General features: G+C 46.5%; 1 protein-coding gene across 1 annotated transcript in view; it reads right to left on the reverse strand.

Moving 5' to 3' along the window:
* The window catches only part of c8b (complement component 8, beta polypeptide), a 39,376-nt gene extending 24,196 nt beyond the window's left edge, over positions 1-15,180 (reverse strand). Inside the window, exons 1-2 of the mRNA XM_052464265.1 lie at positions 14,711-15,180; positions 1,017-1,156 (exon numbers count right to left, since the gene is read on the reverse strand). Of these exons, the coding sequence (XP_052320225.1) occupies positions 1,017-1,156; positions 14,711-14,801 (231 nt within the window). The 5' untranslated portion in view covers positions 14,802-15,180. The remainder of the gene's footprint in view (positions 1-1,016; positions 1,157-14,710) is intronic.
* Positions 15,181-18,089: the final 2,909 nt, after the last annotated feature.

Raw genomic sequence — 18,089 nt, forward strand, 5'->3', positions numbered from 1 at the left:
ACACCTCGCTGAGGCACTTCCGTCACGTCTTGCTGACTGAACAACCACAGAGCCTTTGAAGTAGATGTTCCCATGCATCTTAGCTGCTTTTCCCCCTTACAGAAACAATTAACATTTCCTGCATGTTCCTCAGTCTTATACCGAGGCACGACCCTCCCTCGCTAACACACGCCTGACATGTCTTTCATGTAACGAAGCTGTGTGAGAAGAGAAAGAAGACAGAACCTCATTGTGAACGCTGAACACGTCTGACAACCCTGGAACCCCAGTCACGTTGAGGAGGGTTGAGCGAGCGACCCTGTACACTACCAGTACACTATATCCCCCCCCCGCCCCTCTCCTCTCTTCAACCTCAGCATAAGCTCGGCGCCTCAGCCCTTAATACAGAGACGCTTTGAAAATATCAACCATCAAACTCTCTCCCTCCCCATTCTCCAGAGCGGGAAACAAAGAGCGATCCAATGAATAGTGGAGAGAGGGGAGTCTATGGCTGTCGTCAATCGACAATCGGCTTCTCCATTTGGTGGATTAAGTCCTCAAGCTTAGAGAGGCAGTTCGATAGAGACCCCTTCCCCTCCTCTATTCCATCCCTCCACCCCCCTCCTCTGCCTGTCTAGATAACAGCATGCCTGTATTGACATAAGAGCATTGACTGTAACTAGCAGTGACTGCTGGATATGGGAGTCATAGGCAGGTCAGTGTTCAAATGTCACAGCGTGGATCTACAAGACTCCTGCTTGTTGTGTTATTGGACATGTGGAGCAACTCACACTACATCTGATTTGAGAGGATCAGAGCAGGAAATGGATTTGCCTGTTGGCTGTGCGGGAATGCCACTATGTCTCCAGCATGGTTTAAATCGTCCAGAAGAGATGTAATATAACTGGGCACAAACTGGTTGAATCAACACTGTTTCAATGTATTTTGTCAACGTATTGTGACGTGAATACCACCACCCTCTCCTAAGTTCAAGGCACTGCCCTCGTTATCAGACGCTCACGCGTGCGCACGCACACCTTGAGCTTCATCATGGAGTCCTGGCACAGCTTGTCCCCACGCGCCGCTGTCACCTCATCAATCCCAATCAGCTTGGCCTTGTAGCGCACGCCATCACCACGGAAACGCTTAATCAGCCCCGCCTCACTGCGGTCCTGACCTGCAGAGAGAGGGAGAGATACGGACAGGGCGAGAGAGAGGGGGGAGGGGCAGTACAGAGAGAGAGGGAGAGAGGGGGGGGGGGTATAGAGAGAGAGGGGGGTACAGCAGGAGAGAGAGAGAAGGACACAGAGAGAGAGAGAGGGAATGGGTACAGAGAGAGGGGGGGTACAGAGAGAGGGAGAGCGAGTGAGAGAGGAGAAGAGAGAGAAATGATAAATTACAGGTACTGTAGCAGGGACATGTCAGTTCAACTGATTTTAGTAGCTCAGAGGTGTGTGTGTCTGTGTCTATGTCTGGGCATGCGAAGGTAGAGGGGTACTGTAGGTGGGGAAAATACATATTTATGGAATATTAATATCAAATGTCTCAGGAGAAAACTAGAGCATCATCTTTCATCATCCTGTCTCCCTAACGAAGGCTATGACGCCGAAACACATCAGGGGCTTCTTAGAATCTGGTCTCCTGAACAACATGCCACAGCAACAAAGGACTTTTTATACCATGAAGAGGGTCTTGATCCTCCTTGTTTTCTGACTGAGTGAAAAAAAATACATTTGAAATAGAAACAAATAAAATCTAAGGACTAATATGCCAAATTCTAAATAGCCCACTGTACTGTAGGGCTAAACCACATCAGATAACAACTTGACAACTGAACAATCCAGCACCACCTATCCCGGCAGGACATTCCGGGGGGCAGGGGGTCACTGCACCCCCCCTCCCCTCTGTTCCCATGGGAGCTTTTGGCTGGTGATAAACAGCATGAAAGGTTGCTATTGAGAGGAATCATCTCGGTCCAGCGCACGCCCACAATCCCATAAGCCCTCTATGGGTGATGGATGGATGGGAAAAGAGGAGGGAGAGAGGGAAGAGAGAGGCAGAGGGGGAGACAGAGAGTGAGGTGTGGGAGATGGAGGAAATATCTTTGTCTGACTTGCGACAGGCTCTTTTGGTACACACACAAATGTATATGTGGACACCCCTTGAAATTAGTAGATTTGGCTATTTCAGCCACACCCGTTGCTGACAGGTGTATACAATCGAGCACACAGCCATGCGATCTCCATAGACAAACATTGTCAGTAGAATGGCCTTACTGAAGAGCTCAGTGACTTTCAATGCGGAACCGTCATAGGATGCCACCTTTCCAACAAGTCATTTCCTCAAATTTCGGCCATGTTAGAGCTGTCCCAGTCAAATGTAAGTTCTGTTATTGTGAAGTGGAAACCTCTTGGAGCAACAACGGCTCATCCATAAAGTGGTAGGCCACACAAGCTCACAGAATGGGACCGCGTAGTGCTGAAACGCGTAGTGCATAAAAATCATCTGTCCTTGGTTGCAACACTCACTACCGAGTTCCAAACTGTTTCTGTAAGAAAAGTCAGCACAAGAACTGTTCATTGGGAGCTTCCAAGAAATGGGTTTTCATGGCTGAGCAGCCACACACAAGCCTAAGATCACCATGCGCAATGCCAAGCGTCGGCTGGAGTGATGTAAAGCTCGCTACCATTGGACTCTGGAGCAGTGGAAATGCATTCTCCGGAGTGATGAATCACGTTTCACCATCTGGCAGTCCAACGGACGAATCTGGGTTTGGCGGATGCCAGGGCACCGCTACCTGGCCCAATGCACAGTACCAACTGCAAAGTTTGGTGGAGGAGGAATAATGGTCTGGGGCTGTTTTCCATGATTCGGGCTAGGCCTCTTAGTTCCAGTGAAGGCAAATCTAGACAATTCTGTGCTTCCAACTTTGTGTCAACAGTTTGAGGAAGGCCCTTTCCTGCTTCAGCATGACAATGCCCCAATGTACATACAGAAATGGTTTGTCGAGATCGGTGTGGAAGAACTTGACTGACATGCACAGAGCCCTGACCTCAACCTCATAGAACACCTTTGGGATGAATTGGAACGCAGACTGCGAGCCAGGCCTAATCACCCAACATCAGTGCCCAACCTCACTAATGCTCCTGTGGCTGAATGGAAGCAAGTCCCCTCAGCAATGTTCCAACATCTTCCCAGAAGAATGGAGGCTGTTTAAGCAGCTAACGGGGGCCCAACTCCATCTGGTGTAAAGCCTTCGCAGAAGAGTGGAGGCTGTTGTAGCTTCAAAGGGGGGACCAACTCCATATTAATGCCCATGACTTTGGAATGAGATGTTCTTTTTTCATTATTATTTTATTATTTAAATTTTTTATTTTACCCCTTTTTCTCCCCAATTTCGTGGTATCCAATTGTTAGTTGCTACTATCTTGTCTCATCGCTACAACTCCCGTACGGGTTCGGGAGACGAAGGTTGAAAGTCATGTGTCCTCCGATACACAACCCAACAAAGCCGCACTGCTTCTTAACACAGCGCGCATCCAACCCGGAAGCCAGCCGCACAAATGTGTCGGAGGAAACACCGTACACCTGGCGACCTGGTTAGCTCGCACTGCGCCCGGTCCGCCACAGAGGTCGCTGGTGCGCGATGAGACAAGGATATCCCGACCGGCTGACCCCTCCCTAACCCGGACTATGCTAGGCCAATTGTGCGTCACCCCCACGGACCTCCCGGTCACGGCCGGTTACGACAGAGCCTGGGCGCGAACCCAGAGTCTCTGGTGGCACAGCTGGCGCTGCAGTACAGCGCCCTTAACCACTGCGCCACCCGGGAGGCCTGGAAGGAGATGTTCGACGAGCAGGTGTCCACTTACTTTTGGTCATGTAGTGTACGTCCGGTCTCTCTGTCGGTCTCTCCTGTCATCATCCTCCCCCACCTAACCATCGGCTCCACACCGAAATGTTTCTCATTTTGTCTTCCCCTCCGCGTTTTGATTATGTCGGCCCAAACCATCCACTTGTCTGTGTCTGTGAGTAACCTGTCTCTACATAACCTGTAGGTGGTTTGTCAGTGTTAACCATCTGTCGCTGCTGACACACACACACACACACACACACACACACACACACACACACACACACACACACACACACACACACACACACACACACACACACACACACACACACACACACACACACACAGGGATAGTGGTATTTCAAATCAAGGTCGACGGCACCTTGGAGAGTTTAGACTATTTCAGGCCCTGCTTCGCCTCACTATTATAGGTCACGGGACTATACAGTACATCACATCAGTCAGCGGGGCATTTTAAACGGGTTGCGTGGCTACGGCCGGTGCAACAGAAGCAGGACAGCCTTTACTATCCCGAACAAACAAAAAACGTCTAGCTGCACACTCAGACCATATTACACCAAAACGAGCTCATTCCACCGCTGAAAACAGATGCCGTCCACATGCCATATCTTACAGAAATGTCATGAGTTTCCCCTCCACTCGCTGAATATTTCAGTGAAATAGGATGTCAGTGTTTATATTGCCTGGGGAAGTAGAAATAAAAATAGGATGAGAAAAAAGGTCAAATGAAATGGCCTCTGCGAATGAAGGTGGAGAGCCTTTCGTCATCTTGGAGACGGCTCGGCTCATAGTAATACCTGGAACGGAATTCATGGAATGGTATCGACCCCATCAAACACAGGGTTCCCATGTGATTGATAGAATCCCATCCACTCCATTCCAGCCATGAATATGAGCCGCCCCCTCAGCGGCCTCCCGTGAAGCACAGTCGCTCACTAATTCATGAGGGCTCAACTCTCTAAAGGGGGGAGCGGGCTTGAAGATGCTTAAGTCATTAAACTCTCCAAGTAGGTGAACGTCACATCTAATTCTTGTTTCCTCTGCTAGAGGATAGGCCTAGAAAATAAGGCTCATATAGTCACTGAGCGTTGGAGACCGGTCTAGTGCGTTATCAGCTGGCATGCACGATCTATAACTACAAGGGAGAAACCACACAACACAGGCTTTTTTTTTACCCACACTGCGGGTCATGTTGAATTGGTATTATAGCGTGCATCTTGATGTATTCCGTCATACACTTTTAACATACTGAATGCTGCATCATAAAAGAGCATCGTAAAGTGCATCATATCATATGTCATCCATCATCAAGTCTTACCAAAATATATTGTACTACTACAGTACTGTTTCATTTGAGCCCCCCCCCATCTGTGTCCCCTTAGTAGATTGCTGCTTTACACTGTACTCTATGCCAACTGTGTAATCACACTTGACGAGAAATTTTGTAGATTTATGTAAAGATCCACAAAAACCCCAAGCAGCCCTCCCTGCATAGGAAACGCTAGCATTGCCAGGGTCTCTAGGTACGGCATGGTAACCCCTGCAGTATATGCTCAGGGTTCACATCGCGGTGAGCGCACTACAATAGACTTGAGAACCAACCGCTGCAGGGAATGAGGATGATTGCGTGATATTCACAGCTTTGGTAAGAAGCACGCCCTCTTGGCTTCCTGGAAGAGTTTACAAAAAGGTTGAGCAAGTCCCTATGCCCTATTCTGTGTTTTCAGAGTCAAAATTTGCAGAGTAGCTTGCTAGGCTAGCCACATGAAAGTATAGCAGGCACTGCCAGAACCCTGTTTTTGTAATAGTTAAACTGTAAACATAGGTTTCTGGAGCAATTCAGACTAAAGCACTCAAGGTACCCACCTGAGACGAAAATACCTCAACCTACTGAGAGGACGATTACCGCTAGCCCTGCTCCATACCAGTTCGGAAGTAGAGTCAGTGGACTCGCTAGCCGTGAGAAGATAGCGGCTGCGCCCCCCCGCCCCGCCTCAGTTAAATGGGGACGAGGAAAGGACAGATGGCATGATGGCACCAGATGGAGAGTCATAAGTGGCCCTCCAGATACGAGACGTTGGCAACAGGAACTTTGGTTCGGGAGCCCAGCACCTAAGGAAGCGTAACCTTTGAACTTTACAGAGGCTGTTACCCATCTGCAGTATCTATGCATCAGCGTCTATTTATAATATGAATGTATACGTGTGCAATATGAATGTGTGCATTTCTACAATATGTTTCTATGTATGTATGCATCCATACATGCAGCCATTCATCCATCCATCTGTCTTTTGGTCTGTCTGTTCACTCAGCTTTAGACAGTCTTACAGAATGTTCTCCTGTCATGTCTCTGCTTCTAGTCTTCTGAGGCTGGGTGTGAAGGCCTGTCTAGAGTAGACTGGGGCAAGTCTGGCTGCACCATCTGCCACCCCTTCCCTTTACCTTCCCTTCCTTTCCATCCCCTGTGTGTGTGGATGAAGTAACATTCACTAGCCTCATCACACACACGTCACACACACGTCACTCACACACGTCTCACACACACACACACGTCTCACACACACACACACACACACACACACACACACACACACACACACACACACACACACACACACACACACACACACACACACACACACACACACACACACACACACACACACACACACACACACACACACACACACACACACACACACACACACACACGTTTACTAAACTATATAAACACATTCCCTGACCCAATGCACACAGACTTGGAATTAGAATACAACATTAGGGCAGAGTCCCGATTCTCCACCCTTCTCCCACTTGCACACTTTCTCTCATAGATTTAACAACGGTGGAAACTCCCCCCAGCCAATGCTTCCACGGATGCTTTTAAATCCACGAGGGTGGAGTGCGCAGGTGCACACTTCTGGAGAAGGGTGGAGAATGGAGACGTGGCCTGGGTCTACACCGTGTAGCAGTGAACACACTGCAGACGAGACGGTGGGGTGCCTCTTGAATGAATCGCTAAACCAATTAGTGAGTTAGCGAAGGGGCATTTTGCACATCATCAATGCAGTGGATACACTGATCACATTAGTTACACAAATGTATCGATGTGCTTTAGCTGGGTAGTCATGGTCAAATGACTCTTTAGCAGGGGGCAAATGACAGACGATTACAACAGTATGATCATGTGCCCCCAAATTTGATACTCTTTCAAGATAAATATGTAGAATATAGATGATATTCTTGACAGGACAAATCTGGGTTTGGCGGATACCAGGAGAATGCTACCTGCCCCAATGATAGTGCCAACTGTAACGTTTGGTGGAGGAATAATGGTCTGGGGCTGTTTTTCATGGTTTGGACTAGGCCCCTAAGTTCCAGTGAAGAGAAATCTTAACGCTACAGCATACAGTGGCATACAAGGCCCTTTCCTGTTTCAGCATTACAATGCACCCGTGCACAAAGCGAGGTCCATACAGAAATGGTTTGTCGAGATCAGTGTGGAAGAACTTGACTGGCCTGCACAGAGCCCTGACCTCAACCCCATCGAACACCTTTGGGATGAATTGGAACACCGACTGCGAGCCAGGCCTAATCAACCAACATCAGTGCCCGACCTCCCTAATGCTCTAGTGGCTGAATGGAAGCAAGTCCTTGCAGCAATGTTCCAACATCTTCCCAGAAGAATGGAGGCTCTTTAAGCAGCTAACGGGGGCCCAACTCCATATTAATGCCCATGATTTTGGAATGAGGTGTTTGACGAGCAGGTGTCCACATACTTTTGGACATGTGGTGTATATTGAATTTGACAAAATGTCAGTGCATGACACCTCTGAGCAGCCGACAATGGCATAGTCAGACTTCTGATGATACATTGGTTAACTAGAGTAGAGGGAGTTTGAGGTGGCACCATTGCCCAACTGTGATTGGAAATAGAAGATACACCGGAGCTGAAATGCATGCGACCATAATGGTATTTAATTTCTAGGACATTTCAACCCTGCCAGGTCAATACACATGAGAGGTCACTGACTGTAGATTTATGCTTTTTCTTTTTTAAGTGAGTCATTTTTGTTGTTGTTGTTGTTGCACAGATTACAGTTGGTGAGAAACTGTTGCTATGGAGATTGAGTGAAGTGATGCTACCGATGGGCAGAGGGGAGGCTTGCTTTTACCATCTCAACACATACGCACACTGCAGTAAGGGTTAGATTTGTTTAATGTCTGGTCTGGCTATAGAGAACACCAGGGATTGAAATTCCTTAAACAAAAAGGCTCACATCTAAAAGGCCAAAAAGGATTTGCCCTCTATTGTGCGTAGTTTGTACATCTTTTCATTCTTTATTTATTTTTATTTTTTTAACAACGAAAATCATTGGGAGAAATTACAGGAAGGCAATAACCAAATTGCAGGAAAGAAATAACCAAATTGCCACTGAAAACACTTACATTAACCTACTCTATAACCACCTAGACAAACGAACGCAGGCTTTGTCTTAAACTCTGCCATCCATCCATCCATCTAGGCCCTGCAAATACACCTTGAGAGGGTCCCTCACCCAACCCCAGTGAGTCACCTCTCTGAGCCCAGCGCTGTCTGACAGTGTGTATCAATCTCCATGCTAACACCATTTGCATTTCTATGAATCTAAATGGCCTATCCAATGATAGCTACAACTGCCCTGCAGCAGCACAGCTGATTAACATGCTAAAGCCTACGCTGATAGCCTCTCCGCCAATGGCCCTGTGCATCGCATGGCCACGTGCGTAATAGACCTTCTCGCTCCCCTCATCCACTTAACTCAAATCCTCCAGCCCGGCCATTTATCTGGTGTGATCCGACGGACGGAGCCAGTGAGACGGCCACAGAGGACCTGGCCCCAGAACCCTGCTGCTGACGCCTCTGTTCTAGGAGAAGCCAGATTTACTGTAACGCCGGAGTGGCTTTATTTATGGCCGCAGAGATGGGAGGGAGGGATGAAAAGAGAGAAAGGAAGGGACAGAGAGAGACAAGCATGAGCCATTTCTCTTACTTTCTTTCTCTCCTTCTGTGCCTCATTTGCTCTCTCTCACTCCTTCTCTCCCTCTACTCTCTCTTTACTCTCCCTCTCAGCCAATTCAATCCCATTTCAATCTCACTGTGATTTTTCCGAGGCTGCCTTGTCCTATTACATCACTTATGCTGTTGATCAAAGCGACAGGGTGTGCGTTCCTCCGTCCATGACACCTAATTCATGACACTACCAGCCCCCAGGCTCCAGCCAATAGCTGCTCTAGATCTGCTGCATCTGGATGAATCCCTGGGTGGAGCAGCACAGCTCTGGAGTCGTGCTCTCTCTCTCTCTCTCTCTCTCTCTCTCTCTCTCTCTCTCTCTCTCTCTCTCTCTCTCTCTCTCTCTCTCTCTCTCTCTATCTCGCTGTGTCTGTCGCTGCCTCGCTCCCTGTGGCTGTCTCTCTTTCTCTCCCCCTCTCCGTCCGTCCGTCTGTCCGTCTGTCTGTCTCTCTCTCTCTTTCTGTCTCTCTCTCTCTCTTTCTGGCCCTCTCTCTCTCTCTTTCTGGCTCTCGCTGTGTCTGTCGCTGTCTCGCTCCCTCTGGCTGTCTCTCTTTCTCTCCATCCGTCTCTCTCTCTCTCTCTCTCTCTCTCTCTCTCTCTCTCTCTCTCTCTCTCTCTCTCTCTCTCTCTCTCTCTCTCTCTCTCTCTCTCTCTCTCTCTCTCTCTCTCTCTCTCTCTCTCTCTCTCTCTCTCTCTCTTTCTCTCTCTTTCTGTGTGTCTGTCGCTGTCTCGCTCCATCTGGCTGTCTCTCTTTCTCTCCCCCTCTCCCCCTCTCCGTCTGTCTGTCTGTCTGTCTCTCTCTCTCTCCCGGGCGTTATTGGCATGGGAAACATGTGTTAACATTGCCAAAGCAAGTGAGGTAGATAATATACAAAAGTAAAATAAACAATACAAATTAACAGTAAACATTACACATACAGATATGGGAGTTTATCAAAATTGGATTTGTTTTTGAATTCTTTGTGGATCTGTGTAATCTGAGGGAAATATGTCTCTCTAATATGGTCATACATTGGGCAGGAGGTTAGAAAGTGTGGACAGTGAGCACTTGAGAGCCATGTCTGTCTACGGTGGCCTTTCTCAATAGCAAGGCTATGCTCACTAAGTCTGTACATAGTCAAAGCTTTCCTTAAGTTTGGGTCAGTCACAGTGGTCAGGTATTCTGCCACTGTGTACTCTCTGTTTAGGGCCAAATATTTTTTTGTTAATTCTTTCCAATGTGTCAAGTAGTTATCTTTTTGTTTTCTCATGATTTGGTTGGGTCTAATTGTGCTGCTGTCCTTGGCTCTGTAGGGTGTGTTTGTGTTTGTGAACAGAGCCCCATGACCAGCTTGCTTAGGGGACTCTTCTCCAGGTTAATCTCTCTGTAGGTGATGGCTTTGTTATGGAAGGTTTGGGAATCGCTTCCTTTTAGGTGGTTATAGAATTTAACAGCTATTTTCGGGATTTTGATCATTAGTGGGTATCGGCCTAATTCTGCTCTGCATGCATTATTTGGTGTTCTACGTTGTACACAGAGGATATTTTTGCAGAATTCTGCATGCAGAGTCTCAATTTGGTGTTTGTCCCATTTTGTGAAGTATTGGTTGGTGAGTGGACCCCAGACATCACAACCATAAAGGGCAATGGGCTCTATGACTGATTCAAGTATTTTTAGCCAGATCCTAATTGGTATGTTGAAATGTATGTTCCTTTTGATGGCATAGAATGCCCTTCTTGCCTTGTCTCTCAGATCGTTCACAGCTTTGTGGAAGTTACCTGTGGCGCTGATGTTTAGGCCAAGGTATGTATAGTTTTTTGTGTGCTCTAGGGCAACAGTGTCTAGATGGAATTTGTATTTGTGGTCCTGGCGACTGGACCTTTTTTGAGCCAATTCATTGATATATATGTTGAAGAGGGTGTGGCTTAAGCTGCATCCCTGTTTCACCCCACGACCCTGTGTGAAGAAATGTGTGTGTTTTTTGCCTAGTTTAACAGCACACTTGTTGTTTGTGTACATGGATATTATAATGTCGTATGTTTTACCCACAACACCACTTTCCATCAATTTGTATAGCAGACCCACATGCCAAATTGAGTCGAAGGCCTTTTTGAAATCAACAAAGCATGAGAAGACGTTGCCTTTGTTTTGTTTTGTTTGGTGGTCAATTAGGGTGTGCGGGGTGAATACGTGGTCTGGTCTACAGTAATTTGGTAAAACGCCAATTTGACATTTGCTCAGTACATTGTTTTCATTGAGAAAATGTACGAGTCTGCTGTTAATGATAATGCAGAGGACTTCCCCAAGGTTACTGTTGATGCATATTCCACGGTAGTTATTCGGGTCAAATTTGTCTCCACTTTTGTGGATTGGGGTGATCAGTCCTTGTTTCCAAATATTGGGGAAGATGCCAGAGCTAAGGATGACGTTAAAGAGTTTTAGTATAGCCAATTGGAATTTGTTGTCTGTATATTTGATAATTTCATTAAGGATACCATCAACACCACAGGCCTTTTTGGGTTGGAGAGTTTTTATTTTTGTCCTGTAACTCATACAAGGTAATTGGAGAATCCAGTGGGTTCTGGTAGTCTTTAAGACTTCAAATTCTAAGATTTTTATTTGATCATGTATATGTTTTTGCTCTTTATTCTTTGTTATAGAGCCAAAAAGATTGGAGGAGTGGTTTACCCATACATCTCCATTTTGGATAGATAATTATTCGTGTTGTTGTTTGTTTAGTGTTTTCCAATTTTCCCAGAAGTGGTTGGAGTCTATGGATTCTTCAATTACATTGAGCTGACTTCTGACGTGCTATTCCTTCTTTTTCCGTAGTGTATTTCTGTATTGTTTTAGTGATTCACCATAGTGAAGACGTAGACTCCGAGTCTCTATGTTTTTGGTTGGACAGGTTTCTCAATTTCTTTCTTAGATTTTTGCATTCTTCATCAAACCATTTGTCATTGTTGTTCATTTCTTCTTCAGTTCATTTCTTCTTCAGTTTTCTATTTAAGATTTGTAGATTTGATAGGGAAGCTGAGAGGTCAAATATACTGTTAAGATTTTCTACTGCCAAGTTTACACCTTCACTATTACAATGAAACCTTTTGTCCAGGAAATTATCTCGAAGGGATTGAATTTGTTGTTGCCTAATTGTTTTTTGGTAGGTTTCCAAACTGCATTCCTTCCATCTATAGCATGTCTTAATGTTACTCAGTTCCTTTGGCTTTGATGCCTCATAATTGAGTATTGCTCTGTTCAAGTAGACTGTGATTTTGCTGTGGTCCGATAGGGGTGTCAGTGGGCTGACTGTGAACGCTCTGAGAGACTCTGGGTTGAGGTCAGTGATAAAGTAGTCTACAGTACTACTACCAAGAGATGAGCTATAGGTGCACCTACCATAGGAGTCCCCTCGAAGCCTACCATTGACTATGTACATACCCAGCGTGCGACAGAGCTGCAGGAGTTGTGACCCGTTTTTTCTGGTTATGTTGTTATAGTTGTGCCTAGGGGGGCATATGTGGGAGGGAATGCTGTCACCTGCAGGCAGGTTTTTGTCCCCCTGTGTGCTGAGGGTGTCAGGTTCCTGTCCGGTTCTGGCATTTAGGTCGCCACAGACTGGCACATGTCCCTGGGCCTGGAAATAATTTATTTCCCCCTCCAGGATGGAGAAGCTGTCTTCGTTAAAGTATGGGGATTCTAGTGGGGGGATATAGGTAGCACACAGGAGGACATTTTTCTCTGTTAAGATAATTTCCTTTTGAATTTCTAGCCAAATGTAAAATGTTCCTGTTTTGATTAATTTAATGGCGTGAGTTAGGTCTGCTCTATACCAAATTATCATACCCCCTGAGTCCCTTCCCTGTTTCACACCTGGTAGTTTGGTGGATGGGACTACCAGCTCTCTGTAACCTAGAGGGCAACCAGTGGGTCAGTCTCCTCTATACCAGGTTTTTTGCAGGATGACAATGTCTGTATTACCGATTTCTCTCTCTCTCTCTCTCTCTCTCTCTCTCTCTCTCTCTCTCTCTCTCTCTCTCTCTCTCTCTCTCTCTCTCTCTCTCTCTCTCTGTCTGTCTGTCTGTCTGTCTGTCTGTCTGTCTGTCTGTCTGTCTGTCTGTCTGTCTCTCTCTCTCTTTCTGTCTGTCGCTGTCTCGCTCTCTCTGGCTGTCTCTCTCTCCCCCTCTCTGTGTCTGCCGCTCTGTCTCTATCTCTCTTTCTCTGTCTCTCTCCCTTCCTCTATGTTTCTCTCTGTCTCACATTCTCCCTCGGTCTATTTCTCTCTCTCTCTCTTCTGTCTCTCTCTGGCTGGCTCTCTCTTTCTCTGTGTCTGTCGCTGTGTCTCTATCTCTCTTTTTCTGTCTCTCTCCCTTCTTCTATGTATCTCTTTCTCTCTCTCCCTCTCTCTGTCTGTCACTCTGTCTCTATCTCTCTTCCTTCCTCTGTCTCTCTTTCTCTCTCTCCCTCTCTCTGTCTGTCACTCTGTCTCTATCTCTCTTCCTTCCTCTGTCTCTCTTTCTCTCTCTCCCTCGCTCTGTCTGTCACTCTGTCTCTATCTCTCTTCCTTCCTCTGTCTCTCTTTCTCTCTCTCCCTCTCTCTGTCTGTCACTCTGTCTCTCTCTCCCTCTCTCTGTCTGTCACTCTGTCTCTATCTCTCTTCCTTCCTCTGTCTCTCTTTCTCTCTCTCCCTCTCTCTGTCTGTCACTCTGTCTCTATCTCTCTTCCTTCCTCTGTCTCTCTTTCTCTCTCTCCCTCTCTCTGTCTGTCACTCTGTCTCTATCTCTCTTCCTTCCTCTGTCTCTCTTTCTCTCTCTCCCTCTCTCTGTCTGTCACTCTGTCTCTATCTCTCTTCCTTCCTCTGTCTCTCTTTCTCTCTCTCCCTCTCTCTGTCTGTCACTCTGTCTCTATCTCTCTTCCTTCCTCTGTCTCTCTTTCTCTCTCTCACATTCTCTCTCTGTCTATTTCTGTCTCTGTCTCTCTCTCTCTCTCTTCTCGCTCTCTCCCATCTCCATCTCTGGCTGTCTCTCTCCCTCTGTCTCTCTTTGTCTCTGTCTTCTCTGTGACTGAAGGCTGACTGAAGGTTTCTCTGGATATTCATGCTCTTGAGTGAAATCCTTTCTGCATTGGTTATCTTTGGTAAAAAATAAAACAAAATAGGAAAAAAACAAAACAGCCCATGCTGTGATAATATGTTTACTTGCCTTTTATGGTGCTATAATTATATTATCAACAAATGGCCCAGACATATAAAAGGGGGTTAACCATGTTAGGGTATATTAATAGCTGTAGTTAATATTTATTGGGCCATTGTGTAACAATGAATTGAAATCACTTTTCATTAGATAACAAGTTGCATGTTTTGATGGAGGTAGTTAATGTGTGTCATGTATTTAATGTTTTCAGAGTCTTAATGCATTTTGACCAACGTGTTTCAGTTTGGGGCAAGGTGTACATTGTTTTGAAAAGGCGAATTCCGTTTGGACAAATGTGCTCAAGCAATGGAAGAAAAAAATGCAATACAGACAGAAGCTTGTCTCTGGTTGCTGGCAAACATACAAGCGTCTATCTTTTCATTTCGTCTAGAAATGTGTGTGTGTGTGATTGGGATGTGGTGTGTATTCTGTGAGAATACGGTGTACTTTGTGTGGGTTGGTGAAACATGTAACGCACGTACAGTACCCTGTGTATGTTCCAGTTTGTTGTGATGATGGGTTAGAATTGTATCAAATAGAATAACTGTAGTTGTGTGTTCACATGAGTGGGGGGCGTTTGCATAGCATATATTACATCTACGTAGTTCTGTGTTTGTATCTAGAATGTTTACCTTTAGTCCTCCTGGACTCCCGTCTCAGAGTGCTGGTTTTGACACCTGCTTGGAGCTCCGAGCTGGCTGACTCTCCTCCGGCTGATGACATCCTCCCGGGTCCTTCCTGTCCTCAGTCCTCCTCACAGCAGATCCACCATGGGGTTATCACTCCTCTCCTACCTCCTATGGTCTCCTATCCCCCTACTCCAGGTCTAGGATGGAGCACACTATCTTCCTACTCCAGGTCTAGGATGGAGCACACTATCTTCCTACTCCAGGTCTAGGATGGAGCACACTATCTTCCTACTCCAGGTCTAGGATGGAGCACACTATCTTCCGACTCAAGGTCTAGGATGGAGCACACTATCTTCCTTCTGCAGGTCTAGGATGGAGCACACTATCTTCCTTCTGCAGGTCTAGGATGGAGCACACTATCCCTATACCGCCTATGGACTACTCCCCTGTCCCCTAATCCAGGATGGTTATCACACACCCCCAACCTCCTATGGACTGGCCCACCTACCTCACTGCACCCTACCCACTGTCCCCTACTCCAAGTCTAAAACGGAGCCCACTATTCCCTATACTCCAAGTCGAAGATGGAGCCCACTATTCCCTATACTCCAGGTCTAAGATGCAGCCCACTATTCCCTATACTCCAGGTCTAAGATGGAGCCCACTATTCCCTAAACTCCAGGTCTAAGATGGAGCCCACTATTCCCTATACTCCAAGTCTAAGATGCAGCCCACTATTCCCTATACTCCAGGTCTAAGATGGAGCCCACTATTCCCTAAACTCCAGGTCTAAGATGGAGCCCACTATTCCCTATACTCCAAGTCTAAGATGGATTCCACTATTCCCTATACACCAGGCCTAAGATGGAGCCCACTATTCCCTATACTCCAGGTCTAAGATGGAACCCACTATTCCCTATACACCAGGCCTAAGATGGAGCCCACTATTCCCTATACTCCAGGTCTAAGATGGAGCCCACTATTCCCTATACTCCAGGTCTAAGATGGAACCCACTATTCCCTATACTCCAGGTCTAAGATGGAGCCCACTATTCCCTATGCTCCAGGTCTAAGATGGAGTCCACTAATTCCCTATACTCCAAGTATAAGATGGAGCTCTCCTCCATGTCCTTTGTGGGAAGTGTGATGGTATTTAGTGAAGAAAGCCATGGAGTTCCGATCTCTCTCAGTGTAGGCTCATCCTGGGAGTGTCTGAGTGATCTCTCAGAGCTGATGAAGGGGCAGATCTTGGAGTGGCCCTCTGGAATGCTTTAGACTAGTTCTAACATGGTGGCTAAAATGTCCCTCAAAGAAGGTCAAGTATTACATGGTCCCTCTATTGCTCTTTAGTGCAGTTCCCACCTAGTGATTGGTGAATACTTCCTCCCAAAGGGAACGCATGGGTTGTGGTGGTACTGTTATATTCTTTAGGCCAGGTTGAGTAGGGCTATGCCTCTTGGGTAGGATACTTCAGAGATTGTCCTCATGTTGTACATCACTGTCCCTCCTTCGAGTAGCACTGGAAGTCTAAGAGACAGGGAAGACATTTAGCATTAGCTAACGTGTGTGTATTAGCCACTGGTAAGTAACACGACAAAACACATTCCTGCATTAGTCTTCATTATAATGAGTTAAAACGTGAACATGGCTGATACCAATTCATCAGTAAACTAGGTAGTCATTCTCTTGTCTAGCTATCACAGTTTGGGTTATGTTTAGATCGCCAAGGTTATTTCCATTCCTCAAGGGACATTCTGTGATTTTCCTGAAAAACGAATCCCAGATTGAAGCTGAAAGAAAACACTGCATTACAAACGTTTACACCCCACATAGGGTCAGTGCCAGTGGAGGCTGGTGGGAGGAGGTACAGGAAGACGGACTCATTGTAGTGGCTGGAATGGACTAAACGGAACGGTATCATACACATCAAAGATACCGGAAAACACATGTTTGACTCCCTTCCATTCATTCCATTCCAGCCATTACAATGAGTCCGTCTTCCTCCCACCAGCCTCAACTGGTCAGTGCTTTTTATAATGTGCTATTTACTATAGAGGAAAGGGAAGGAGGCTGCAAACAGAGCAGATTCATTTCTAGGGCAGAACTGTGGAGAGAGAGGATCTTGGCATTAGGAGCGCTGAATTGGAACACAAAAACACACACAAAACACATACACGCACACACACTTTGAATTGGAAGCCCCAGCGCTTTTAATGCCCTTGAATTATCCACTTCTAACATAGGGGCCGTGCCAAGGCAAAAGCTGGCACAGAGAACAGCAATGTGGTTGGCATGGTGATGGTTCATTGTTGGAAGAGTAGACCTCTACTCCACTGTGTCTGTCCTCAAAAAGAGCAGCTCTGCTCAGTTGTTCATATGGCATTGTGCACGTGTGTGCTGTGACATTGTGTGACATTGTACTTTTGTATGTGTGGGTGTGTGCGAACGAGAGAGTGGGTGTGATATAGATATAGAGCGAACGAGAGACAGACAGATAAACCGAGATAAATGGAGAGAGACAGAAAGAGACAGAGAGAGACAAACCAAGAGAGACAGGGAGAGAGAGACAGCGAGAGATAAACTGAGAGAGAGAGGGACAGAGAGAGACAAACCGAGAGAGACAGAGAGAGAGAGACAGAGAGAGAGAGACAGCGAGAGATAAACTGAGAGAGAGCGATAGACAGAGAGAGATACATCGAGACAGGAGAGAGAGACAGAGAGAGAGAGAGATAAATCGAGACAGGAGAGAGAGACAGAGAGAGAGAGAGACAAACTGAGACAGACAGAGAGAGACAGTGAGAGACAAACCGAGAGAGAGACAGAGAGAGAGAGAGAAATAAACTGAGAGAGAGAGGGACAGAGAGAGACAAACCGAGAGAGACAGAGAGAGAGAGACAGCAAACTTGGGACAATCCTATGCATTATCATTAACAGCAGACTCATATATTTCCTCAGTGAAGACAATTTGGCATGAGGGTCTGCTAAACAAATTAATGGAAAGTGGTGTTGGGGCAAAAACATACAACATTATAAAATCCATGTACACAAACAAGTGTGCGGTTAAAATAGGCACGAGTCCAACACTATCATTAAGTTTGCAGAAGATACAACAGTGGTAGGTAGGCCTGATCACCGACAACAACGAGACCTGGCCGGGTGGTGCCAGAATAACAACCTATCCCTCAACGTAACCAAGACTAAGGGAATTATTGTGGACTACAGGAAATGGAGGACCGAGCACGCCCCCATTCTCATCAACGGGGCTGTAGTGGAGCAGGTTGAGAGCTTCATGTTCCTTGGTGTCCACATCAACAACAAACTGGAATGGTCCAAACACACCAAGACAGTCGTGAAGAGGGCACAACAAAACCTATCCCCCCCC

The sequence above is a fragment of the Oncorhynchus keta genome, chromosome 15 (assembly GCF_023373465.1).
Source record: "Oncorhynchus keta strain PuntledgeMale-10-30-2019 chromosome 15, Oket_V2, whole genome shotgun sequence".
In the NCBI taxonomy this organism is placed as follows: domain Eukaryota; kingdom Metazoa; phylum Chordata; class Actinopteri; order Salmoniformes; family Salmonidae; genus Oncorhynchus; species Oncorhynchus keta.